The following is a 27,992-nucleotide window of genomic DNA, read 5'->3' as shown; positions in this document are numbered from 1 at the left end:
TTTTTTGTTTTAATTAAAACCTCTCCTTACAAAATAAATAATTTTAGCACGTGGAATGTCTTGAAGGTTAACTGCTGGTGTTCAGAGAGGCACAGGTGACAGAGTGAGCATGCATCTGCCTTCCACATGGGGCCCAGGCAGGCAATGGGGGGCAGTGTGCTCGGGCACTTATTGGCTGCTGAAACATTCCCAGAACAGATTTTGTCTCCTTTGCTTGCCTTTTACCTCTTTCTTAAGACTGCAGTGAACAAGCAAAGGCAGGAGGAAATGCACTAAAAGAGAGCGCAAGTGTTTCCCAGCAGCATGGTTTTAAGGCTCAAGGTGTTTTTCTCTTGTTTAAAAATATATATATACGATAAAGCTTACCAAATGCTTCTCTAAACTATTGTTTACTCTCATAATTGCAAAATAAGGCCTTTATTTTTTTTTAAGGCAGCTCCTCCTTGAATCGCAAAGCCTGAGGAATTAAGCAAAGTTAACCCCCAAAACTGATCACATAACACAATTCTTTTTAAAATGTTAATACAACAGGATTTTTTTTTTTTTCTTTTTGTAAGAGAAAGCAAATCTGTACAAAAATACTCTGGTTGCAAGAAAAGCTAGGGCACACTGTTCAACTAAGAGAAGTTTAGCTGTTGGAAAAATAAGAGCATTTAATTTTATCTAAAAATATGTATAAATCCCCTCAAAATGGTAATGAATCATACACAGTACATACTAAAAATATTTAAAATAGAGAATATTCCTCACAGAGGACTTTTTTCTTTAATTACTGCTAAAAAAATAATTACAAAGTCCAAACAGGCAGAGAGATTTAGCACACTGATCACACGATTCTCCATCATCCTCCACGCTTGCTCTGAAGAGGGTTTAAAAAGTCCAGTTTCTCGTTGATTTCGCTGCTCCATTTAGCCAAGGTTGGCCTGGCCACTGATTGGCCACAAGTGGGTAATGCGCTTGGATAGGTCATGTTTCTGTCTTGGAAATTTGGGTACGAGTTGCCTTTAGCTTAAATGTCTTTAAGGAAGAAGAAGAAAACAAAAAACGAAATAAAAAACAAAACCCACAAATGTCCAAAGGGAATTCTGGTTGGTCCTCTCTTTCTTCGGTTATTTTTAGGATCATCTCGGCCATCTTCGCCCTTCATGGGAGGCCTCCTCAAGGTCGGGTGAGCTGTGTGTAGACGGGTTGTTCCCAGTGCTGGGGGCTGTGGGTCTGCGGGATGGAAGGGACCCCAGAGGTGTCGGCGATGGGGGTGTACATGGGGCGCTGGGCGGGGTTCATGTAGGTGAAGGTGGAGTAGAGGCCGGTGCCCTGGCCCGCCGCGTGGCTGTAGTAGGAGCTGGAGTTCTGGTGGTCGGTGTAGTCGTACTGCGAGCGGGTGATGGGCGGGTAGGAAGGGCTGTAGTGCGGAAGGTTGAAGGGGCTGTAGGCGATCTGCTGGGGCGAGTGCTGCTGCTGCTCGCTGTAGTGGCTGGGGCTCAGCTGCTCCGTCTTGATGTGCGTTCTCTGGGACTGGCCCGGCTCGCTGCTCAGTGTGGTCAGCGTGTGCGCCTGTGGCTGCTGCGGGGGCGCAGCTGGCTGCTGCGGGGGCGCCGCCTGCTGCTGGGGGGGCGCCTGCGGGGCCGGCGGGGCCTGCGGAGGCTGCTGCGGGGGTGGAGGCGGCGCCTGCTGCTTGGACATCCACACGTGGCCCGCGCCCGCCGGGGTGGCCGCGGTGCTGCTGATGCCGTAGCTGCCCGTGTAGGTGACCTGGCCATGCGTGGCCGGCACCCCCGGGTGGCCGTTGGGCGGCAGGTACTGGTCAAACTCGTTGACGTCGAAGGTCTCGATGTTGGAGATGACGTCGCTGCTCAGCTCGCCGATGTCCACGTCGCGAAAGTCGATGGGGGGCTGTCTGCCTCCCTCTGGCAGGGGGCGCCCCTCTCGCTTCAGGTCAGCCTTGCCCGGCTGCACGTCGGTTTTGGGGGTGGTGGGTGGGGTCGGTGGGCCCTGGGATTGCCCTGCAAACAATAAAAGAACAAGCACGGGAAAATCAACAAGGGCTGTGCAGACGCCCTAGTCTTAGGCACCCTCCGGGGACCCTCCCTCGCTGCTAAAGTGTAGTAAGGGCCCGCTCCCGCGCGGGAGGCGCGCTGCACCGGAGATAACTCGCCCAATGATTAACCCGCCGGTACACACTGGACAGCCCCCTTTTATCAGGGGAGGGTCTGGGGCCCGGAGGGTCCGGAAGAACAAATTGCTACTTGTAGAAGAGCCCTGTGTATGCTTTTGGGGTGGGGGAGCAAAGGAAGAAGGGGTTGGTCTCGTAAGGCTTGTAAGGGCATTTTACCTCCCAATAAAAAAAGTTAATCTCTTCGGATGCTGGGATTGAGTTGGGGTGCGTGTGTGTATGTGTGTGTGTTTGGGTGCCTCTTAGGCTCTGGGTAGAGAGGTGGAGCGGGACAGCGCAAAGGGTAGTGTGTACCTCCCGGGAAGCATAAAGTCCCCACGAAGAATCTCCCAGGTGGAGGGCAGGGGGTGTGCCAGGTGGGTTGGAGGTGGCTTGTCCTTCGGGGCTGAGGGGCGACTCACCCGAGTGCTCGCCGGGGGAGTGCACTTCGCTCATGCCGGAGGAGGAGTGCGGCGAGTCTGCCTGCAGCGCCTTGAAGATGGCGTTGGGGGAGATGTGCGTCTGCTCCGTGGCCTCCTCTGCCTCCGCCTGCCCGTTCTTCACCGACTTCCTCCGCCGCGGCTGGTACTTGTAATCCGGGTGGTCCTTCTTGTGCTGCACTCGCAGCCGCTCCGCCTCCTCCACGAAGGGCCGCTTCTCGCTCTCGTTCAGAAGTCTGCTCGGGGCGGGGCGGGGGGCACAGAGAAAAAGAGGGAGAGGGGTCAGTGAAACCCGCCAAACTGTCAGGTCGGCGGGGAGGAGGCGGCGACCCAGACCACTTGGCTTCCTTTGCATACAACCCCATCTTCCCTCCTGCCTGCAACCACAGCTCATAATAACTTTTCTTAAAAATAAACAAATAAATAAGTTCTTGCAGTCCGACCTGAGCGGTCACTCCCCGCCCCTCCCTCCCCTCCCCTCCCCTCCCCTTTTATTTCTATTTTGGAAACGCTGAAGATGAAAACGACTCCCGCTGCTGCCCCCTAAACGCCTTTGCTGCTGGAGTTATCGCCCCCAACCCCAACACCCTTAAAAACCTTTCCCCAAATTACTTAAGCTGCAAGAAGCTCTCCAATTCTCACCCCCGCCTCATACACTCCCACCTATTTCCAGCAGCCTCCCTCCTCCTGCCTCCCAATTCCTGCCTGCCAAGGGTCTCCTCGGTTTCTCCCCTGCCCCATCTCCGTGGGTGTGTGTAGGGGGGGGGGCTGCACGAGAGAGTGCAGTTTTAAGGGGCGGGGTGGGGGAAGGCAAGCTTCACTTCCCCGCCCTGATTGAGCTTCCAGGCGACGGGAGAGCAGGATGGCAGCCCCCCCCTTCCGTCTCCCACCAGTCTTCGTCCATCCTCCAGCTACCTCCCCCACCCCTTCCAGTTACCACCCCCTCCTTCGCGTCCCTGCAAGCAGCCCAAGAACTTTGACAAACTATGAGCCACAGTTACACCCCGTTCCCACTCCCACCCCCATCCCGCCGGCTCCCGGAACCGCAACTCCCGGGCGATGGGAGGCGGGGCGGGGCAAGTCAGCCCTGGCCAGCGCCCCCCGCCACCGCGATGCCCACCCTGCCGCGCCGCCTCCGCCGGGCCCTACCTCCAGAGCTTGCCCAGGGTCTTGCTGAGCTCGGCGTTGTGCAAGTGCGGGTACTGGTCCGCGAGCTTCCTGCGCGCCGCCTGCGCCCACACCATGAAGGCGTTCATGGGCCGCTTGACGTGCGGCTTGTTCTTGCTGGAGCCGTTGACGCGCACCGGCATGGGCACCAGCGTCCAGTCGTAGCCCTTGAGCACCTGGCTGACGGCCTCGCGGATGCACACGGGGAACTTGTCCTCCTCGTTCTCCTTCTTCAGGTCGGGCTCGCCCTTGGGGAACGTGTTCTCCTGGGGCCGCGTGTTCTCGGTGTCCGAGCCGGAGCCCGACGGGCAGGGCGAGCCCGCGGAGTCCTCGGACATGGTGGGGCTGGGGGCGCCGGACAGGCCCTTCTCCTGCTCGTCGGTCATCTTCATGAAGGGGTCCAGGAGATTCATACGCGGGCCCGGGGCAGGGGGCGGGTGGCCGGGAAAGGCGAGAAGCCGCGGCGGCTCGGGGACTCGAGGCGCGGGCTCCTCTCCCCTCGGCTGCCCGGATGCGGAGCGAGCGGCTCCCGGGGAGGCTGGCGCGACGGCCGGCTACCGCGGCGAGCACTTAGGGAGGCGCGGAGCCAGTCCGCAACTGCCCGCTCCAAGTGGGGGGAGGCGAATTGGAGAGGAGGAGGAGGAGAGAAAAAGGAGCAAAAGTGGGGGCGCTTGCACCCCTTCTCTTCTCCTCCTGCAAAGAAAAGTTTCCGGGGTTGAAACTGGCGAGTCTCCGCGCCACTGAAGTTTCCAGTCAGTTTCGAGCTCCGCTCTCCGCTCTCCAACTCCCAGCCGAGGGTCTCTTTAATAAATACTCCGCCTCACCTTAGAGCCACCCGCCAATCACAGCACAGCAGTCCCAGGGTTGGCAGGCAGCTGATTGGACCAGATTTTGGGGAGGGAGGAGGATTGTGGCACTGGGCTGGGTGACGAGACGGGAGGGGAGGAGAGGGGAGGGGAGCGCAGCCGAAGGGTGGACGGTAGGGTAGGGGGGGCGGGGGGTGCTGCGGGGAAGGCGGGGGACCCGGGACTTCCAAGTGTGTAAGTTTGTCGAACTCTCGGAATGCCAGAATTTTAGTGACTTCTCCGCGCGAATCTTTGTGTGTGTGTGTGTGTGTGTGTGTGTGTGCGCGCGCGCAAGTGTGTATGTCTAGACTAAGATCTACCCCCACCTCCGACATTTATTTTCACTGCTCTCTCCGCGGCACAGGGGACTTAGCTGGAGTTGGTAGTATTCGAAAAGCAGCCGCTTCTTAATGCGTAGCCGAGTTTACGTGCCTGGGGCCTGCCTGCCTGCAAAAGTGCTTGGAAATAGTCTTTTGAAGCAAATGTTTTGGTGACTCAACGCCCGCTGTTCCTCCGTAATAATCCACATAAATAGATTAACATGCTCGGGTTCGCCGGGGCTGGTGCGGCTGGTCAGGATTCTGCTGCGCTTTTGCAAAGGGAGTCAATGGAAAGCAAAGCTAAGTCCCCGCGAAGGTTGGCAGCGGCGGCCGTGGCCACGCAGGATCCCCGCGCTCTCGGGGCCGCCCCGCGCCACACCGACCTTGAGCTCTGACAAGTCTTTCTCCAGTCCCGCGACCCCGCCGACGCTCCTCAGTAACAGGGCTACTGCTCAGACGTTTTGGTCTTTGCCTCCTGGCCGAGTCAGAAACGTCAGCTGAGTCGCCCTGCCTGGGGAGAGTTTGCTGACTGCTCTGGCTTTGAGAGATCGAAGTTTGCCAATGCGGCTGTCCCGGGCCGCGAGGCCCAGGCCAGTCACTTGGTTTGTAAAAGGCCAAACAAATGGGCACCACGGCAGACAAAATGCTCCACTCTGGCAGAGTGGTGCTGCTTGCCCGCTTTTGCTGGCATTTACTAAACACCTGAAGGGGTGAAGCGCCGGTGCTTCTGACTCCAGTCCGGTCGGTTCAGACCTGCGTACAGTTTGGAGTTCCGGGGGAGGCATTGGTGGTGTCTCTCATGTATTCCAAGTGTGATTTGAGCACAACCTTTGTGTTCACACGAAATGCTTAGAGCCAGGTTGGGTAAGTGCAGAGCTATCTGCTCTGGGACAGAAGAAAAATCTTGGTCGCTTGCGGGTTCCGTGCTTTCAGAATCCCAAATAAACGCACAACATTGGGAAAACTCTTTTATTTTAAACTCCCCGTCCCCCCCTTTTGGACTCTTGCAAAAATTCGCCTCTAATTAAATTATTGTTATGGTGAATCGGCCCACATCATATTAAAAACTTTTTTTTTTTCCCCTTTCTAATTTGCGAAGTGAGGACACTATCACAAGATCCAAATCAATGTCCTTCCGGGAGAATTTTTAAAAATCTTGTTTTCTCTCGATGTCTTCGAAAGAAGCCCGACATTTCTTATAGGAAATGGAACTCTTCATCTCTTCATAAGGTAGTAAGTTATAGCCTGGTTCAACAGCGTTTTTTTTTTGTTTTTGTTTTGTTTTTTTTTTTTAACGAATGTAACTTATTCAAATAGGATGTTTCTGGTGCCCCATAGTTTGTTTACAAATTTAAGAAATTTGCATACAATAGCTTCCTATCCTTGGCTCTGTGATTACTTTCAGAAAGTGTGAGAACAGCATCCTCCTTTCCTAGGAGAAAAAAGTCTGCGTTTCTGTGTCCTGGGTAGAAGGGCTTTGTGTGTACAGTATAACTGTGTGATTCTCAGACACCTGATTCAGGAGACTCGGAGACTAGCGGGCAGACATTTTAGACTGGTCGTCTGTACTTAGTCGTGTTATATTGTAATTACCATGTTTGCTGGCATAAAGTCAGTGAAGAAGGCTGTGACTAAGATATTTTGGAATATTTCACTAAATATGTGTCAAGATATATACGTATATGTATAAACATATTTTAATGCAATCATGCAATAAGATACTAATATATAGACTTTTACGTCATAAACGACGGGGATTTTTACATTTCCCGTTGATTTGATGCAAGCATTTTTAAATTTTACATCTTCCTGAAAACTTATGATGAACAGGCGACTTAAAAATGGGCTGCAGTTTTCATCTGTATCCAGAGGGGGCGCCAAAAGCCCAGAAACTGTCTCCAACTCCGCGAACCAAGGAAAAATTGGATGGTGGTGGCTGGGGGTGGTGTGTTCCACTCAATCTGGACTGCTTTGCTGCTGAGATTTATATTTGCAGGAATTCCTACGCAATATTCCCTCCTGTGCGGATCCACCTCTGCGCAGCTCAGTGAGGGAACTTGTGTCTGTAGAGAACCGGGTTGAAAAAGAGCACTTGAGATGCCAGCCATTTCCATTCTGCGCAGAATTTGGGGACTGAGGCCAGGAGAAGGCCCCTATCCCCCAGGTGCCAAGCGTTGCCACAGTCAGGCCAAGTCTAGCGCGTGGTACCGTCAATTCGCGAGTGGATCGGTCCTGCATTTCTGCAGGGGCTTCCCGGTGTCCACTCCCCTTTCCCCATTCAGGGGCTCCATTCGCTTCGTTGTGTCTTTCTCAGGTGGCCCCGACCCCTCCTCCCTGACTTGGGAAGACGCGCGCAGTCCCTGACCAGAGGACCTCAGGCACAGGTAGAGGAAAAGGAACCCGCTCCTGATGTTCAGGTTGCAGATCTGGAAACTGAGGCTGTTGACCCAGTGTTAGCTAGAACATTTAGCCACGGGTGAAAGGAGTCAGGGTCCTCCATCTGATGCGGTGAGGGAGGGAAAGGGCGTAGGTCAAGAGGCAGGAGACCGAGGGCGCTTCTCCGTGCTCCGGACGTGCTTTCGGATACCCGCTCTCGAGCAAGCGCCGCGAGGTCTGCCGCAGGGAGCGGAGACGCGGAGGTGCGAGTGGCTCCCCAGGGAAGCCCTCGGGAAACCGAGGTCTGGGATCTCCGCCTTTCCCCCTCTTGCACGTTCTGGGCCGGCGCCGGGCTGAATTCCCCAGCGGGGGCCGCCAATCTCTCCTCCGCGTCTACGCGGGAGCTGAGACCCGAGCCCAGAGTTGCTGGCATAGGGCAAATTTCGCGCAAACACGCAGTGCTCAGGATGGGGGTGATAGATGCGAGCGGATGGGGTTCCTTTCACCTGGCGAATTAGGGACCACAACCTCCCTATCCAAACTTCCTTAGCGAAAGTGGGGACAGTGTTTAAATCCGTTTTCAGTAGGAACGCTTCTCTGTCCTTAGGGAAAGTTTGGTGGGGTAAGCAGCGGTGTCTCCCAAATGTCTCAGCCCCGGGCAATGTTCTCATTAGAGGTGAGAGAAGGGGTTACCCCTTCTCCATTCCAGTTCCCCGGGCCGGGTCCCTTGCAGGTAGAAGACTCCAATCCCTGGGGGGACAGGTCCCCGGGTCCCGGGCTCCCAGCCCCTCCTGTGATTAGTACTTTTCGCTGGGATTGGAGAGTGTTTATCGTTCGCTCTTCACGCCGGACACGAGTTTCTTGTGGCAGGGAGCAGCCTGTATAAGCCCGTCTCAGGACGGGCGCTTGGCTGGACAGCAACAGCTAAGGGGAAAAGGAAAGTAGAAGATAGCGTCGTAGGTGCGCAATAAATATCTGTTGACTGACCGAATAGATGTGACCTTTGGACGTGTTGCCCGAGTGAGTGCATGTCCCATCACAGCCGCCAGACCTCCCAGCGACAGTTGCGAACACGCGATGAATGTGCATTCCTGCGTGTGTGTTTCTCCCCACACGGGAGCCCGGCTTTGGGAAGTTGTTCAGCATGTGCCACCCAGGGCTGTGGAATCCCGATCCCGCTAAAACTGCAGACCAAGAGGGGTGTTTCAGTTTTCTTCCCTTTCCTGTTTTCGAAAAAAAGAAAGATGAGGTGGACGGGAGGTGTCCGGTGAGGGAGCGCGAACCTCCAGTCTGCCTCGGTGACCTGGCCGGGTCTGGGGACGTTGGGCGGCTGTAACACAGCAGGGCGCCCCGGGGGTACGGACCGGAGCCCAAGCCAGAGACTGGACGAGCTGGCTGGTCATGGAGCTGCAGAGCTGAGCAGGGAAAAAGGAGGGGTGGGAGTGGAAGGCCCCAGTCCCAAAGGAACTGCGCTCCCGGAGGGAGTGTGACCTTTTCTCATTCTGGGTTTTCCGAAAATATCTGTCCTTAGCGGTGGCACCGGGGAGCCGCGCGTCCTGCGGATTCCCTCAACTCATCCCTAGAACGCCCTGCGGAAAATATCCTAGGCCAGCTCTTCCCCCTAACGCCCACTCCCACTCTTGTAAAAAGTCTTTTAGGCAGTTTTAGCTGAAGGTGATTTTAAATAAAGATAAAATCAGCGCTCAACGCAGTGGTGCTTCCTTTGCGACACACTCGGCGGGGGGCCACTTCGGCCCCTGGAGCTTCCTCCGCACCAGCACCTGCTCCTCCCCCTCGATCGCCCTTCAGTTTAGGTCTATTCAGCCTCAGGTACCGACCAAAGACAGCCGAGATGCTCAAGATGGTTTTGTGGGGTGGGGTTTCCCTAGGGGAGGGCAGGCTCAATGGCGATGATTTCCTCTCAGCCTGGAGGTATCCTCACCAGCGCTTCCCTCTAAGAGATCCCATTGGGTGGGCGATTATTCCGGATCTTAATCAGAGAAAATGTCCCCATCAAGCCACGGAAATAGAGGACATGCTTGTAAGGTACAATTTCGAAGGTAACAGTCAGAGTTAAGGACGAATTATCCTGTCTTCCCTGCAATCCTTTCCGTCTCAGCAGGACCCGGGAAATCCCGGGCAGAGCGCATCTCCCTGGCTCCTGCAAGCTACAGCTTCACCCAGCTTCGTGTTGGGTTCCGTTTTGGTTTAGGAGCGGCGTGAGGGAGTCTCAGGGGCTAGGTCGACTGCCACTGGCCTGAGCTCCGGACTCGGGGGGCAGCGCGTCCTGTCCCAAGGGCCCCCCGCCCCTGGGAAGGCCAAGGTCATGAGGTCAGACCCCAACTTTTGGGCTTCCGCGAGAGTAAAGCCCCCTGATGGTCCTCGGAGCTGTGACATCACAAAAAGTGCTTGGGGTAGGCGGACCCACGGCTTTGTTAAACAGCCCAGGGGCTTTGAGGAGGAGTGGGGGCCCAAAGCAACTCAGGGACCCGTTGAGCTTCCTGCTTTGTCATTGTTTATTTCAAATTAATTTCATGGTGCCTGTCGCTGACTGCAAGGCTGCAGGAGAGACAGGCTGCCCTTGGGGTCTCTCCCAGCCTGAATTGGCAGACCAGGGATTTTTGAGAAAGCAGAGATTTTTGGTTTTCTTTCTTTCTTTTGTCTCTGTGCCATCTTTCTCCCAAGGCCCTTTCTCTCACTGATGTAAAAGGGAGAAGTGGAATAGTAAATGTCTTCTTTTTCTGTCTTCAGCCTTGTTTTCTGGATGGGTTGTGAAATTTGAACTGGCGTAGGGGAGGACAGTATTTTTGGACCCTCTCCCCTTCCAAATCATTAAGACCTGGAAAATATAACAGTGTTCCTGTCACTATCTTTTGGATCATATGTGTTTACCCCCACGAGAAAGGGAAGGTTGTTTCCTTTTGCAGAGTTCTAGGACTGGAACCTGTTACTTTTTCTTCCCTAGTTTCCAGGTTGGCTAAAATGTGAGAGAAGTCCTGAAAACAAGTCAGAAGGCATCAACTGTATTACAGAACCTGATTCCCTCTGGGGTCCCCCTAAAGCTCGCCAAACTGTCAGTTTTGGTTGGCAAAAGAAGACTTTTTGTATCATCTGCCTTAATATCCACAGGCAAAGCAGAGACAGATAAACAGTTACTAGTATAATTTAGGGGTAGGGTCACTATAGATTCAAGTATATGGGCATTTAATCTTTCCCCTAAATACTCATTTTCTTGGAGCAGTGGAGACATCTCATAGGTTGAGATGTTTTCCTCAGCAGCCAGGAGAAAAGGTGGTGTCTGACTGACTGAGGGAGGGGTTGCTACCATACCTGGAATGTATGCTTTCTACCATATGATTGGACAGAAAGGCAGAGTGGGTTTGCTCAGATATTCCACGCAGGCGTTCACCCCATCCCCATGCCTCCAGGGTCCACTTCTCCCCAGGGACCTGGCTCTAGAGTTTTCCTAGGGAGCTCCCAGTAGAGCATTAGTTTGAACCCCAACTATGTTAAATATATGCGGTATCATGGGTGGCAAAGCAGGCGGTTGCGAGTGCTTGCAAATTTGCAAAGCATGGACGAACATGAGGCTGGGCAGGGATTAGGGGAATGGGGTGGCTACATCTAAATGTTTCTGGGACTCCAGATGACGGAGTAGAGTTCTGGGTAGAGGAAGTACAACGCAGTGGAGACACCATGTCCTTTCCATCCTGTCTTTCCCTGTCACTTGTCATGTCTCTCCCATTTAGCACAACGTCAAATCATTCTCATTTTTGAATAAATCAATTCAGTGAATGTTGCTTGAGGGCTGACAATGTGCCTAAACTTCTGAAGGAGACAAGATTTGGTCTCTGCTGTTGTCTCCAGGTCTGATTTCCATCAGAATCCAGCCTCTGTCTACATGAACTCTGCTCTGCCCTCTGGGCTCATAATGTTCTGAGTCTCTCTCTTGCTGCCTCTTTCATGGATTCCCCCTCTATTTCCCTGAGACGACTCACAGGTCATAGAAAGCTGCCTCCCGTCCTTGCAGCTCCATCAAGGTGCTTTGGAGGCAGGTAAAGCACAGGTAAGGAGTGGTACCCCAAGCTCCGGGTTTGGTGGCAGACTCCATCCCATCTCTTTCCTCTTGGCCCCAGGAGCCCTGCTGATGTCGTGTTGCTCTTTGACTGGGCCATCTTCTTTCCCCGCCCTCACCCCTTCTTGGTCCAAGCCCAGAAATGCCTTGTAGTGTGCGGTACGCTTCACTCTCTCTTTGGGGGACATCTGCCAACCAGCACAGTGGTGATGACAGTTTCCAGATGATTTTCCAGGAGCAAAGAAATGTTCTGGGGGAGGAGAGAGTGGCACTGGCCAAACACTGAGTGGGCTGAACATTGTGGTTCCGGAAGAGGCCCAGGGAGGTGGAGTTTCATGAGGCTCAAAGATTTCTTTTTCCCCTTTAGATTCTGCCTAAAGCAAAAGTCACTAATTGCTTTGTATTTTCCTGGCACTTAAATGGTTCTCTGGTTTCTGACTCTCCTCCAGGAACTTAGGTTTGAGGAAAGCAGGGCTTCAGGGTGATATCAGCAGGGACATTTGCCTCTAAGCTCACCTTCCCCAGCTCAGCTAGGCCCAAGGCCTACTTCAGCCAATTCTTGGGTTATTATGGGATCATCAGCCAAGTGGCCTGCACAGTCTGGGCAGAGGATAGAATACAAACTCACCTATTCCCTTCTTCTGTCTCTGGGATTTCCCATTCCAACTTCACTTTGCTCGAAGCATTTTGATATTTAGTCAGGCGACCAGGAAGTGCTAGTGAAGTTGTTTTGGAGACTTCAGAATGGGTTCAGGCCAGGCGCAGTGGCTCACACCCATGTTCCCAGCACTTCGGGAGCCCGAGGGGGTGCGAATCACCTATGGTTAGGAGTTCGAGACCAGCCTGGCCATTATGGTGAAATCCCGTCTCTACTAAAAATACAAAAATTAGCCAGGTGTGGTGGCACATGCCTGTAATCCCAGCTACTTGGGAGGCTGAGGTAGGAGAATTGCTTGAACCTGGGAGGTGGAGGTTGCAGTAAGCCGAGATTGCACCATTGCACTGCAGCCTGGGTGACAGAGTGAGACTCTGTCTCAAAATAAATAAATAAATATAAATACATAAAATAAATAAATAAATAAAAGAATGGGTTCAGAGAAAAGATTCAGTTATCTCTTGATTCTGAAAAATCTTGGATTTAGATACTGACTTATACCTCATCTTCACTCTTCTTTTTCATATACTAGGAAGGCTTTCTTTCAGTCCTTTCTTTTTTTTTTTTTTTTTTTTTTTTTGAGACGGAGTCTCGCTCTCGCCCAGGCTGGAGTGCAGTGGCGCGATCTTGGCTCACTGCAAGCTCTGCCTCCCGGGTTCACACCATTCTCCTGCCTCAGCCTCCCGAGTAGCTGGGACTACAGGCGTTCGCCACCAGGCCCAGCTAATTTTTGTATTTTTAGTAGAGATGGGGTTTCACCACGTTGGCCAGGATGGTCTCGATCTGCTGACCTTGTGATTCGCCCACCTCGGCCTCCCAAAGTGCTGGGATTACAGGCGTGAGCCACCGCGCCCGGCCTCTTTCAGTCCTTTCTTGCAACTCTCCTTTTCAGGGAAAGGTGTCTCTCCCAGATAAAAGCTGTCTGCACCTATCTTACCTTGGGAAAGATGTGAGACTTATTCAGACTATGGAGTAAATGACTACTAAGGCTTCATATGTTCTCAGTCTAAGAGGCAGTGAGACTTAAATAAGGGGTAGAGATCTAGTTTAAATGCTAACCCCTCTGTGAAGATCTGAGGACTCCCTAGGAAAAGCTATTGGCTCCCCTCTCTGTGTTTTTATAACATTTTGTTCAGGCTTCTATTGTGCTGCTGTCTTTGTGCATATATTGTCCACCACTAAAATGTGATCTGCTCGAGGACAAGCATGTAGTGTTATCCTCTTTGTATCCTCAGTCTGTGCGCCACATAGACTCTGCTGAATAAATGTTCATGTGGGGAATGAATGCTAAAATATAGCAATGAATACCTAATGGTAGAATTTTAGCCATTAGGCACACAGTGGGACATCTTGCTCACTTAGATGGAATGTCCTTAAGGCTCCCTTTGAAATGTGTTTGGTAGATGGTTCCTTATGCCACTTACAAGGAAATTTGTCCTTGTCTTGGCACCTTCATATAAATTTCCTACCCTCTGATTTTTTTTTTTTTTGAGAGAGGGTCTCATTCTCATCACCCAGGCTAGAGTGCAATGGTGTGATTTCAGCTCACTGCAACTATGACTTCTTGAGCTTAGCTGGCCCTCCCACTTCAGCATCCTGAGTAGCTGGGACTACAGGTGCACCATTATGCCCTGCTAATTTTTTGTATTTTTAGTAGAGATGGGGTCTCACTGTGTTGTCCAGGCTGGTCCTGAACTCCTGGGCTCAAGTGATCCTCCTGTCTGGGCCTCCCAAAGTGCTAGGATTATAGGCATGAGCCACCGTGCCTGGCCTTGGCTTCCTTCTATAAGAAAGAGTGTTGTAGACCTCCTGTGGAGAATATTTGGAGTGATGGATATAAAGCTTTCAGACTGTAATCTTTATACATTTCTGGCCTGGATTTACAGGTTTTGAGAAAACAATCAAACCGCAAACTGAAATCATTATTAACATATCAGAACCTCTAAAACTCCCAGACCTTGCTGCCCAAATATACAATGAAAATAATTTTTTTTTCTTCCTGGTTTTTTGCTTGCTTTTCTAAGTTCAATGCACAGCCTTTTCACAGATGAGCCCTGGTGGTGGTGTAGCTGACTGGTGGATGAATTGTGGGCGGAGATGGTGGTTGTGGGGAGTTGGTGCCTAGGAGACAATTATGACCTGGCCTTTCTCTGCAGCTCCTCTTGGGAAGGCATTTTCTTCTTTCTGCAAATCGTGCTGCTGTTTGTTTGGAGAAGGAGAGCTGTGGGTATGGAATTAGCGGGTGTCATGTGGGCTGCACGTGTGGCTGGAGCTACCTGAAATCTGTAGGCTAATCACTCCCAGATGGCCCCAGGGACTGCAGTCCCCAGAGCCCCAGAAGCACAAATCCCTTCCCAGCCCCTCCTGTAGAAGGGGAGGGGTGGGAGTTAAAGGGAAAGCGAGAATGGCAGTGAGTGTACACAGTGTGTGTTGTCTGTGTCATTCGTGCCTCTCTGACTCTGCATCCTCTGACCCGGGGCATTCGAGAAACAAAATCAACCACCACTACTCCTGCCCCTAATCCAAACTGTGTGATTTATTTGGAAGAAGGAGGAGGAGTAGGAAGAGGTGAAAGGAAAATGAGGACAGAAGGAGGAGAGAAACATTAGCTTCAGCAACTGTTGCACTGGCTTGGGGGTGGGGAAGGATGGGCGGGGTTCATTTCAACAGCTATTTACTTAGTTATTAAATGTCAAAAGTGCGGTAGCTTTTTGCTGCTTCTGGGTGAAACCTGTTGCTCACATGGGTGGGGTGATGCACTGAGGGGTCACAGGAGAGGCACTCTCTTCCAGCCCGTGGGCAGCCACCACATGTAGGAAGTGTGGGGTGCCGGCTTGGGGAGGAGAAGCCTTGGTTTTGGCCCCCTGTCTATTTAGAGCCTGTATTCTCTCTTCTTTGTCAGCTTCCACCCACAGCTGTGGCCTCTACGCCTCTCCCCTGCAATCAGCCTTTGCCTGGACTCAGTGATGACAGCTCTATGCAGTCTCCCTGAATAAACACCCATTCGCACACTGCACCATCACTCACTGACGTGGGGGAATCCTGGGAGGACACTCCTTTTCATTCTCTCCCGCTGTCTCTCTCATACACACACACATGCGCCACCCCAAAGCACACATACTCATTTGCTCTTGTTCCTTCACAAATAGTTCCATCACTAATACAGGTTCCTTGCTGCTGCTTCCTGCTTTCGCTTTTGAAGTGCCCTTCCACCCACTCCTCAGCTCTATTCCCTTCATATCTCTAGGAGGCTGTGAGGGGAAGGAATTATTCTCTTTGTTTTCCACCTAAAAAAACAGAAGCTCTGGCAATAGCTGGCTGCTTGCTCAAGGTCACACAGTTCATGGAGAAGCAGATCTCTGGATGCCTTGTCTCAGGGGCCACGCCTGTCTCCCGCGCCGCTGCGTGCACACACAGAATTCCTCATGCTGCTGCTATCACGGAACTCAGGGTACGGGTGTCCCGCAAGCCAACTCCTCCACAGTCTTCTTGTTCTCCCTGTGCTCTTCTTCGCTCTTTTTTGGGTCACGTGGAGAGACTGGGACTCCACTCTTTTGTGAAGTGTATCTCTGATTTTATCTCCTCCCTTCTCCCCTAATCAGGGTTTGGCTGCCTTTGTCTCTGAGGAGCAGAGAACAAAGTGTGACTTGAACCATGCACGTCAAACGTGTCCTCCATTTGTTTAATTTCCTTTTCATGAGAACTTCTCCCGGGTTTGGGTTTGTAGGAATGGTGTGTGGGTTGACTTTGCTTCACAGCGATGGTTACTTTATTTTACTCTGCTGTGTGCTGGGATTTCTTTCTTCTCTATGGGATGTGGCAGCCTTTTTATATCTTGATGCAGATTTTAAAAATCATTTTACTCTATGAAGCAGAACTTGGATGCCACCACCCTCTTACACCTGGAAGAGTCCTCATCATTTTGGAAGTGCAGGGTCCGCTATTATTACCCTGTCCTTTCTCTGCTACTGGAGGCATTTCTTTTTTTCTTTTCTTTTCTTTTTCTTTTCTTTTCTTTTTTTTTTTTTTTGAGACAAAATCTCGCTCTATCACCCAAGCTGGAGTGCTGGAGTGCTGGAGTGCAGTGGCGCAATCTCAGCTGACTGCAACATCTGCCTCCCAGGTTCAGGCAATTCTCCTGCCTCAGCCTCCTGAGTAGCTGGTATTACAAGCGCCCGCCACCACGCCTGACTAATTTTTGTCATTTTAGTAGAGACGAGATTTCACCATGTTGGCCAGGTTGGTCTTGAACTCTTGACTTCAGACCTCAGGTGATCTGCTCACCTCGGCCTCCCAAAGTGCTGGGATTACAGGTGTGAGCCACCGTGCTGGGCCTAACATTTCTTAATAAAAGGAAGTACTTGCACAGCCTTTCGTATGAGCTTGGTAATCTGCTAAGAGCTTTACCTGGATATATTACCTTGTGTGCCCCCAGGAACCTTTTGTGGTGGTTCTTCTTCTTTTCCTCATTTTACAGATGGGAAAGATGGGGTGCAGAGTGGTGAATTCACTTGGCCCAAATCTCACAGCTGTAGGTGTTAAGGGGTAAAAACCAACACTAACAACAACAATAATGAATCAAGAAAACACTAGCTACCAAATTTTGGAAGCTTACTATGTAAAAACTCAATACAAACTGGGATGGGCTTACCCTGTCATCATCTCTGTTCTATATCGGGGGAAACTGTGTTTACCATGGCCTTATTTCTTTTTGGCCTTGCCTTGTTTTCTTTGGAATACAGGTTTTGTGGGGCAATGTTAGTTCACATTTAGAGATGGCAGTCCCTGAGCCAAGTTGTCAATGGAAGAGAGTGGATTAGAAAGGAAGAGGGGCTGCTGAAAATTTCTTTTTTTTTTGCTTTTTTTTTTTTTGAGAGACAGTCTTGCTCTGTCACCCAGGCTGGAGTGCAGTGGCGCAATCTCAGCTCACTGCAACCTCTGCCTCCTGGGTTCAAGTGATTCTCGTGCCTCAGTCTCCCGAATAGCTGGGACCGCAGGCACGCGCCACCATGCCTGGCTAATTTTCGTATTATTATTTTTTTTTTTTGATAGAGATGGGGCTTCACCATGTTGGCCAGGCTGCTCTCGAACTCCTGACCTCAGGTGATCCACCCACCTCGGCCTCCCAAAGTACTGGGATTACAGGTATGGGCCACTGTGCCCTGCCTGCTGAGAATTTCTGAATCTCTATGGTTGTCTTGCATTTTGCATAAGCCGTAGCAGGTGTGGTACCCAAGTGGTTTCTTCTGTTATCTGCATCTCCATTGCTTCAAGCCGTTTGCTCGCGTGTCCATTCTCCCCATCTACCCAAAGTTCCCAATTGTCCCCTAATGCTGCAGGACCATGTAGAGGAAGGGTGCATTCTTTTTGGGGGAAATTGAGGTTAGAACTCGCTGGTTCAAGCCAGGTCTGAATGATAACACATTTCCTTGGTACAGCAAACACGGGTTCTGAAAACTTGCTCATGCAGAACAGGTGGGAAGAGGGTTGCTCTATGCTCCTTTAAGGAAAAAAGGGCAAAACACAGAGGGGGTGGTTATGACTCGCTGAAACCCATGAGGTAGATAGGGTTAGGGTTCCCTGAGTATTTTGGTGTCTGTCCATTGTTCTTTAACTGTTTTCTCCGTGAGAGAGCCAGATCCCAATTCAATTGGGGTTAGTCTTTTAATTTTTGGCAATTATTCCTGTATAATTGGTTGGAGAATGGAATGGATGGGGTGAGGGCATTGCTTAGGATTGACTCCAGTGAATATAGACAGAACAAGGACAGGGGATTTCAAGAGAATGACAAAGATCAGTCAGTTCAAGCATATATTTTATTGACTTTCCCTGAGCTCAGGTCCCTCTACAGGGAGCTAGGAAGGCTGAGGGGAGCGGCGGGCAAGAACAATGAAAAATTTAAACATTAAAACTCCTGCCTTGGGAAGTGTCCAGTGTGCTCTAACAATGACAGCGTGCTCTTTAAAAAAGCAGTGCACATTCATTCCACAAACATTTCTTGAATGGCTAGGAGAGGCCTGGCTGCTTGCTATCCAACTGCCCAAATTTACCAACCCAAGGGCAACTTCATTCTTAATTCAGCATGTCAGGCAGTGGTGCTTTCCTAGCTAAAGCCCTTGTCTGTGTGGCCCCTTTGCAAAGAAATGCCACTTTTGGGACCTGATTAGGAAAAGAGAAAGCAACACATTTGTGCCACATAGCTGGACATTCGCGGATTCCTTCCCTGTTTCTGACACTTGGTCATAGCTCTGTTCTAAGTCTGTGGTCGCAAAGGTTTCCATGGATATTTTAAAATGCTTTGTGTGTCGGAAACTGTGAATAAAAAGGTAAAGGGGGAAAGGCTAAGCAGCAAGCTCACCCAAACCCTCAACCTCAGACTCTTGGAAGGAATCAGCTGCATAAAACAGTCCCAAACTGCAAATATGCCATCAGCCAGGACGACGAAGGAGACGTTTCCAGAGACTGGTGGTTCTGCAGTCTCTGGAGGCCTTGGCTGCACACAAGCCCACACTGAATGAGTGGAGATCCTTTTTAAGTCTCGGAAAGCAAAACACTCCCTGCCGCACCCCTTTCCTTGCTCCCTTCTGATGGGTCTTCTCTCCAGGGTGCTCCTGGCTGACCCCAGGGCTTACACCAGCCTCCCTCTTGACAGTGGCCACCTCTCCTGCCAGCTCTTATCTGGGAGAGCAGGAATCCTACCTTTCAGATTCCCCACAGTTTCTGAAAGAAGGTATTGTTATTTTCTCCAGAGTGCCCAGGTTAGGAACAAAGGCGGATTCTGGATCTTCTTTAAGCAGGACAGAATGGAATTGGCATTCCTTTAAAATGGCTTGTTATTACAGCTGATTTCTGCTAACAATTACCTGACAATATAGAAAGAGGATCTGACTCCTTTAGGGTGTTGTTGAATTTGCTTTTCTCATTTTCTTTTTTGCGGAGTCTTAGAAAAATTTGTGTGTAGTTGGAGTTTAGATTTAGACAGGTCTAGTATATTTGTATCAGTGATGTGTAAATCCTACTCAATAAATTATTATTTTATAAAAATGTGTGTGTGCTTCTCAGAGAAGAGCAAATGGGATATTTTATTTCCTTTGATAATCAAGTTGTCTCTTCTTGAGAACAGAATTTTGTAGGAAAAAGGATGAGTTGCTGAATTTTGAAAACATGTCTATGAAGAGTATGATGAGATGGTTTGTTTCACAAGTGGACTCTGTATTTTTTATTATTTGATTTGAGCAAATACTTTGCACAAAACTGATGCTCAACGTATATTTGTTGAAAAGAATTGTGCCTGCTCTGCTTGATGTGCTGAAGTAGAAGGAAGTCCCTGCTCTATGCTAGGATGGGAGATTGGAGTGTTGAAGACTGTCCTGCAACAAAGCCTGTGCAGATGGGCAGGGCGTTTGGTTAAACCTAAAAGCCAATTTTTGTCAATACAGTGCAACCTCCATAGATCTTTCAGGGAGTAATTCTAAATCAGGAGTTCCTTAAACCAAAAATGTGACCTCTGTGTTTCTGTAACTATGTTAACGTGACCTGTAAAACAGTTCACTTCTCAACAAGTCAGTTTCCTCATATTTAAAATGAGAAGCTGTCTTGAGTTTCTAAAGATGTTTAGGCTGCATTGTCTTGGGCCTGCTTAGGATTTTGACCTCTGAGATATAAGCTGGATTTAAAAAGCCAATCCAAGCCAAACACATGGCATTATTAGCATTGTTATTCCATCAGATCTGTTTGTTTGATAGAGAAGCTGGGGGTGGAATTGGTGGTGCCTTAAATGCCCTAGCTTGGTGGAGAGGTAAGATGAGAGGTAAGATACTCTGTCCGGGCACGGTGGCTCATGCCTGTAATCCCCAGCACTTTGGGAAGCCAAGGCAGGCAGATCGTGAGGTCAAGAGATCGAGACCATCCTGGCCAACATGGTGAAACACTGTCTCTACTAAAATTACAAAAATTAGCTGGGCGTGGTGGTGCACACCTGTAGTCCCAGCTACTCAAGAGGCTGAGGCAGGAGAATCTCTTGAACCCGGGACGCGGAGGTTGCAGTGATCTGAGATCACGCCACTGCACTCCAGCCTGGGCGACAGGGTGAGACTCCATCTCAAAAAAGAAAAAAAAAGATAGTCCTTAAATATCCTTGCAGCCTGACATACATCAGGAGCTCAGTAGACAATCAACAAAAATTCCCTGAATACCGGAAGATTTGACTGTTTGGGGTTGAGTGGAAGCTGCCTTAGGAGTTGGGCTGTAGCTTTTCAGAGGCAATTTGTCAGGAGGAGTCATGTTCACATCATATTCTTCATACTGTGTGCCTCATACCAAATACATACAGTCCCTCCAGCCCCCCTTTTTTTTAGAGACAGAGTCTCACTATGTTGCCCAGGCTGGCCTAATATTCCTGGGCTCAAGTGATCCTCCTGTCTCAGCTTCCCAAGTAGCTGGGACTACAGGCACACGAGACACCAGAATCTCTTTTTGATGAAGATGGATTTGATGGCAGATAGATAGGTTGTTGTTTGTTTCAACCAAAGCTAGATGTCACCTTCCCCTTTCACCCTTTGTTCCCACCGTCTTGTCTCCCTCTTGCAGGCCCCACACATTGATTTTAATTTTCAACACTTAGCACCTGACTTAGTGATCTAAGATCACTGACTCAGAAAACAGGAAAGGTCAGTCTGCCTAACACCTCACCCAGCGTCCTGGGATTAGCATCCAAAACAAACAGGTTAGAGATGGGATGCAGACTCCCAAGAGAGATTCCCACGTGTGAGAAAGCCCAGGAGAAGCGGATGGCGGATGGCGTTTCTCAAGCTCACTGACGTCACTCAAGTTCATGATCCAAGGCTTCACCCTACTGGGGTTGGGGGTTGGGTACTACCAGAAGAGTGAAGAGTGAAGTTGGTGGATTAAGAAAAGTGGTGGTAGGGAGAGAGAGGGAAAGGAGTTCTTTCTGCTAATCAAAGGAGAAACCAAATAAAATGAATGAAGTCCAAGAAAAACACAATTCTTTTGTTTTGGGGGACTAAGAGGCTGGCTTGGAGGCTTCATTGAGTAATTCGAGTCACACCCTTTCTCTGTGGGACTGAAGGAATGTTGGCTCTTTCTCTGGAGCCCAGGTGGGAGGTGGGTAGACAGGTCTATGGAGATGAGAATTTCTTGGAGCTGTAACTCTCTGAACATCCCCACGGCCTTGCAAGCTGGGAGGCTGGGACACAAAGAAGCAGGAATGCAGTGCTGAATCAAGGCCAAGGAGCAGCGGCCATGGGAGGGGACGGTGGGAAGAGAAAAAGGCGGAAGAAACCTAGAAAACAGGGAAGGAAGTGACCCTGTTCTTTTTCTCCTCTTCTGAACAGGGGCTTCTCTGTCCTCAAGAGCCCCTTGGCTCCCTTTCATTAAGCCATAGGGCGGATACCCAGGGAGAGGTGGCGTGTCTGGGTCGGGGGTGTGATGGGAAGCAGGAAGCACCAGTCATTTCACAAGAAGGCTTGACATTGGAGATGGAGCCAGCGAAAACTGGCAGACCCCCAAGGTGGGGTAGGAAAGTCTGGCCTAGCGTGAAGAACACTTGGCTCCACAGAGTTCTGTGGGTTTGTTGAAAAACAGGGCAGTCCACAAAGTTGTGCTGCCAGCCCACCTAAAACATCCCTTTCTCTCCTCATCCTTGATTGTTTCTCTGCAATGACACATCTACCTCTGGTGGTGAACTTCCACAGCCCAAAGGAGGATTAATGTGGCCAGATGTCTTGGCAGGATTGTCCGTCCCAATAGCAAGTCCTTAATCATAATTGTCAAGAATGTATGTGGACTCCTGGTGGATCCTACTACCTTATCTCATCCCTCTTTGCTTTCACTCTTTCTTCTCTTTAGATTTCAGCAAGAATCATATTTGTGTAGATATAGCTCTGGAATTGCCTGTAACTCTCCTTTGGGGAGAGTTTCACTGTTGGATTGGTCAGTGTTCTGTTCCTTCTGTAGCTCTTTGTCCCTTTCGTGGACTGGGGATCTTTTTCCCAAACTCTAGCTTCAACTCCCCAAATTCCATATTATATTCTTTAACTATTAATGGTGAAGATGCAGGACATACCTCTTCGTTCTTATTCTGGATACACGATTTATTTGACTTATAAAATGCCCTGTGTTGGTGTATCTGAAAGTTCACCCCGTGAGAAAGATGATGTCATTAGGGAGCCTTCCATTTTTTCCCCCCCAAAACACTTGTTCTACAGTTGGATTTGTTTTGGTTCCAAGGTCTCTGAACTTACGCTAATGGAAATTATTACTGATCTAATGCACAGTAGCACTCTGGATTCAGAACTCCTGGTTTCTCTCTTTCTTTTGACCAACTTGGTCTGCGACTTTAGAAAAGCTATGCCACGTTTTCTGTGCTTCATTTCTACCTCTTACTCAAAGAAAGTTCTTCATCAAAATTCAGTGTCTGCTCGCCCTTTCTTTGTCCTTTTCCAAGGCCAGGACACTTACTGTAAAGATCTTTGACATGCTTCCTTGTGGGAGAGTTTGTTTAGAGTGAGTTTGGAGGAGCTTAGGATGATGGAGGGGTTGGAGGCAGTAAGAGGTTTTTGGGCTGAAAGATGGTAGTCCATGTGCTTTTAAGGAAACCATACCTTACCCTAGAGAAGAGCTAATCATCGATGGGGCACCAGCCCCAGAATCTTTAGGGTTTAGAATTTGTATGGCAACCACTGTGAAAAATATCTTTGAACTGAACAGAAGAGGGATGAACCAGTCTGGAAATATTTTCACCATGCCAATAGCCATATTTACAATAGAGCATATGGACAGAGTTTAGAGTTGATATATTTCCATCACTTAAAAAAAAAGATGATCCATCCAATAAAAGGTATACCTTAGCAAGTGCTTGTGTCTGAATTCTGTTTATCTGATATGACACAGAAGTCCCTAATGACAGCACTTCGACATTTCCCATTTCCTTATCACAATGATACCATGCAGTGTTCAGAATTAAAAATCAGAGAACTCCAAGCAGTGCTTTGCGAAAGAGTCTTTGCCAGCTACACAGAAAATTGCTGTCCAAGTAAAGCCTTGGTTTAGGGGTGCTGCCATTTAGTGCTAGGCCACTGATAACAAACTCAGGTGCTAAAAGAATGGCATGTAGAAGGCCAGGACAATGAGAAGCGCTTATTATAGTCTGTGTTCTCAGCTACGATTGTGTGCTGATTGGGTGCCCTCTGCAAAAATGTTGCCACTATTGATAAGAATGATCCTTGAATTCTTTGTTGAAAAGCCACTATGAGTGAAGGCTTTGTGCTAAGTGTGTCATAAACGCTCTGCGTGCTTCCTACAGCACCATAGGCAGTAGGCTTGTGTTTCCAGCCTGATTATCCACAATGGGGGATAGCACTAGTGCCTCCCTTTGTGGTTACTATGAGGATTAGAGCCTGTGGGTGTCATGTGGAAGAGTTGCTGGCGTCTAATAAGTGCTCACTACAGGGTAGTTGGATTGGCTGTCATGCCCACCACCAATTGAAGGCAAGCTCAGGCTCAGAGCAGTAAAGAAACACATCCAGAATTTAGCTAGGAAGCTAGGAAGTGGAGGGATTGACATAGAAACCCAGATCTGTCTGTAACTGAAGACTGGACTCTTCTCATCTCTGAAAGAAAACCGAGAGAAGCCCTGGATTACAACTTGAGCAGCCATGTGGGGCACTGACATCCCATGCCACACGTTTCCCATGACAGATATCTTGAAAAATGTTACTTGGAGGAAAGGAGAAGAATTCAAGAGCCATTCACGAGAGAGTATTAACTTAAAAATAGGTCTCAGGAGTGGTTTAGATTCTCTGGATATTTGAAAAATTTCATAGTAAAATGTTGGGAGAAAAAAGTATGGTGCAATGGAAGCAAGAGGAGGCTTATTTAGAAGGCAAGAAGGCCTTTGCCCAGTGTTCCAAAGCTCAGCACTTTCTAGAAGAAAGAAGAAGCAGCAGTGGCCTGAAGCTCTGAGCCCCTGGCCTGGGGCGTGGCCACAGACAGTTGCTTGACTTGATTGGGAGGACATCCACCCTAGGTGGAAGATAAGATTCTAAGGAGCAAAAAGCCACTTTTCTCAAAGCCTTGCTGAGTTCCACATTACATAATGTAGAGTTATGTGTCTGCTGTGGGGTTGGCAGGAGTCTGAATGTGATATGTTGATAATACATGGAGTCTTGCGTGCAAATTTTGTTTTATGCTAGGCCCTCCCTCCGAGTCCAGGGGCGGGTAGCTGGCTCCACAGCCTCCATCAGAGCCTGGAAGAGTCAGTGTTTTATGGCCACTCATGTTTATTTTGCTGTCTAACTATGTTAGCCATTGTTAATTTGGTTAAAGCAAAGCACTGTAAAGAAAATGGAGAAAGCATTCTCTGATATAGAAGCAACTACATTTCCATATGTATCTTCCCTGTCAGATGGCGTCCCTGTCCAGAGAGAAGGGGCCACCCAGGGTCAGAAAGGAGACTAGGGATCTGTTTTGAACCTTTAGCTACTTTCCTAAAAATTTTGCTCCTATGCGAGTGTCCATTTAAATATTCAACCTAAGTTTTATGTCAAAGTTGGCTGTCAGCTGCTGAGAAGGGAGAACTGGCATTCCATCTTTGAAGGGATGGCAGAGAGATGCATTTCACTTTGTCACTTCCAAGCCATCTGATCTGAGTGATCAGAAAAGAGATCAGCCCTTCTCAAGAAGACTTTACCATCCCAGCCAAGAGGGAGCTGAGGCCTCAGGTTGAGGCAGGTTCCCATGAAGCAGCCAAATGTTTGCAAAACAAGCACCGAGATGAGGAGGCTCAGTCTGCAGAGACGTCCCAAGGTTGCGACAGTCTTGGAATATGTGAGTGAGCTGATGGAAGAACCCTAGGAAGCCAAGGCTGGGAGACAGCTGCCTAGGCAGAGCTGGGGTCCCTTTCGTCCCTTCCAATTGCTGCCTGAAACACAAGTGTGTTGAGCAAGGAAGGGCTAACTGGCTGGTGTAATTGTCTGGTGTTTATATTTGAAAAGGGATACTACACTTCCAGGATAATTCCCTCCAGCCTCCTCTAGGGCTAAGATTTCCAACTGGTCTAGAGTCCTGAAGAGAAATCAGGGGCTGATTACCTGGCCGACTGGGCTGCAATCACACCCTTCAATACTAATTATCTGCTCTTTGAGTTCAATGACATTGAGCGTCCAGGCTCTGGTTGGGGTGAACCTTGCTCATTGGTTTGCATCACTGGCTTAAGACAATGATTTGAATGGACAAAGTACCCGCACTGTGCCTTGATAAGCAGGAAATGAACGCTTGTTTGCAAATAAGATTGGGAAATGTGATCAGCTTTTTGTTTGGCATCTGTCTTTGGCTTACAAGCCTGGTAATACTAATATAGAAATAATATGTGAGGAGACACCAGTGGTGGAGCCTTTTTGTACCTGAAACCACGAAAGGAGAAAAGGGGATGGCTTTTCCCTTGCCACCCCTGAGAGTATTCTAGTTTGAATTTTTTTTTTTTTTTTGTGGAGGTTTGGAGAAACAGTTCCCAACGTGATACAAGATACCTTTACAGTGTTGTCGTGTTGGTATTTGTTTATACATGTGGCTTTTTCTAAATGCCTGCCTCTATTCCCAGCCATCTGTGATTCCCACCCCCTCCAAGAAAGCCCTCCTTCATTGAGTAGAATATAAATTTTACTCCTACTTGGATGCAACGTAATGGAGGTTCATTAGTCACATAAATAGCTTTGGTGCAGATTCATTCCAGTGGCATTTCTTGGTGACGAGAATGCATTATGAGTGTTTGGCAGCTCATGGGGGAGTCAGCTGTGGGCTAAGTGAAGAGAGAGAGAGAGATTATAAGCCAGCATCTGGCTTGAAACTGCTTGTGTTGGCGTCCAGCAAAATGTACTGTTTCTGGTGAAAGGACACTGAGGACATGGAATACGTCCTCATGGTCTTTAATCTTTCAGGAATGTTACCTTCAAATCTTGACCCCTTGGTCATAAATTACAGAAGCCCATTGTCATGGGTCGAATCGTGTTCTCCAGAAGATGTTGAAGACCTAACCTCCAGGACCTCATCATGGGACCTTACTTGGAAACAGGGTAATTGCAGATATAATTAGTTAAGATGAGGTCATATTCATCTTTGGGTATAGCTCAACTACCCCAGCCAGTAGGGTGGGCTTCTAATGCAATATGACTCATGTCCTTATAAAAAGAGAAAATTTAGACACAGCCAAATACAGAGGGAAGATGCTGTGATGTGATAGAAGAAACCCTATGAGAAGGTGGGAAATTGAAAGGAAGCATCTATAAGCCAAGGAATGCCTGAGGCTCCCAGAAGCCAGGAGAGAGGCATGGAACATGTTGATCCTTCAGAGGGAACACAGCCCTGCTGATACCTTGATTTTAGACTTCTAGCTTTCAGGACTCTGAGAAAATACATTTCTGTTATTTTAACCCCCCTCCCCACCTACCCCCGCCCAGTTTGTGTTCCCTTGTTATTGCAACCTTAGGAAACTAATATATCCAGCTTCCACAGACCCAGATAGTTTGGAAAGGAAGAGCAGTATCAGCTTACCCAACCCAAACAACACTCATGTTCTTTTGTTTGCCAGCTTGGGCACTGGGAAGTGCTCAGGATCCTTGGTTTGGTTACCACTGGAGTCTCAGCAGTCCCAGGCCTATCTTGGAGGTGGTTAAATGTCAGGGGACTAAACCAACTGCAACCACACCCCTGGCTACATTACTAAAAGGGGTCAGGATGTAATTGAGACAGCTCTTTGGTATGATGGACTTGCACTTTTAATTCCTGCTGCATCCTCTTAGCTTCTCTTCCTTTACCCTGGAAGGGCAGGAAAGAGAAAGTGGCTTAGGTACTGGAGCTTAATTTATAGGCAAACATGGTCAAAGCCAGAGGCAGTTTTAATTGATTTTCTTACCGTGTTGTCCAGTCTCAGGGCCTTTTGTGATAGATTGGATTGTTTCCTTTAGTATGCCTCCCCTGCAACTTCTCCCAGTGTAGCTGGAACCTGGAAAGAATGGAGACCCTCTGGGCTGAAAATAGTGTACTTCACCTTCATCTCTTTGCCACTATTCTGAGGATCATTAAGTCTGCTAGGTCCTGATGTGATTGTCTACTTGGCTTCTGCCCTTGATGAGAAAGACAACCAAGGAGGCAATTCCTTTGCTCCAGCCTCTTCCCTTTGCCATGGTCATGTATGATGCCATCGAACCATAGAGCTATAAGGACCCTCAGCGATCAATATGAAAACTTCCTTATTTTTACTTGAAAATGCTGAGATCCAAAGAGGGAATAGAACTTGCTCAAATGCTCTTGCCTTGGTGGTACTGGGCTTCATGCCCAAGTTTTCTGAGCCTTGCTCTTCATTTCTAACCATGACCCCATTTCTTCCTCTTCAGAAGCTTTTGGGTTTGTTCCCTGATTTGACAATTCCTCAGTGCTCTATTGATAAGGTTTTGCTGTGTCCCCACCCAAATCTCATCTTAAATTGTAGCTCCCATAACTCCCATGTGTTGTGGAAGGGACCTGGTGGGAGATCACTGAATCATGGGAGCAGTTTCCCCAATAATGTTCTCATGGTAGTGAATAAGTCTCACGAGATCTGATGGTTTTATAAGGGGTTCCCTCTTTCACTTGGCTTTTATTCTCTCTTGCCTGCCACCATATAAGACGTGCCTTTCACCTTCCACCATGATTGTGAGGCCTCTCCAGCCACATGGAACTGTGAGTCTATTAAACTTCTTCTTCTTTATAAATTACCCAATCTCTGGTGTCTTTATCAGCAGCATGAGAATGGACTCCTATTTTTCTGCCACCAGACCACTTAGAGTTGCTCTCCCTGTCTCCCTGTAGCCTGTCCACTCCCCTTGGGCTACTTTTATCAGTAAGTAAAGAAGAATTGGTATTTTTTGAGCAGCTACTGTTGGCCATGCATAATGCTGAAATGCTTT

General features: G+C 49.1%; 1 protein-coding gene across 1 annotated transcript; it reads right to left on the bottom strand.

Annotated features, from left to right (window-relative positions):
* Positions 1-8: 8 nt before the first annotated feature.
* Positions 9-4,546, bottom strand: SOX9 (SRY-box transcription factor 9). The gene is made up of 3 exons (XM_010389446.2): positions 3,742-4,546; positions 2,575-2,828; positions 9-2,003 (listed from the first exon to the last, which is right to left on the bottom strand). The coding sequence occupies exons 1-3, from the start codon at positions 4,170-4,172 to the stop codon at positions 1,159-1,161; spliced, it is 1,530 nt and encodes a 509-aa protein (XP_010387748.1). The 5' UTR covers positions 4,173-4,546; the 3' UTR covers positions 9-1,158.
* Between the last annotated feature and the right edge of the window lie 23,446 nt (positions 4,547-27,992).

The sequence above is a fragment of the Rhinopithecus roxellana genome, chromosome 19 (assembly GCF_007565055.1).
Source record: "Rhinopithecus roxellana isolate Shanxi Qingling chromosome 19, ASM756505v1, whole genome shotgun sequence".
In the NCBI taxonomy this organism is placed as follows: domain Eukaryota; kingdom Metazoa; phylum Chordata; class Mammalia; order Primates; family Cercopithecidae; genus Rhinopithecus; species Rhinopithecus roxellana.
Note: the sequence above shows the minus strand (reverse complement) of the source record. Positions and strands in the feature narration are given on the sequence as shown.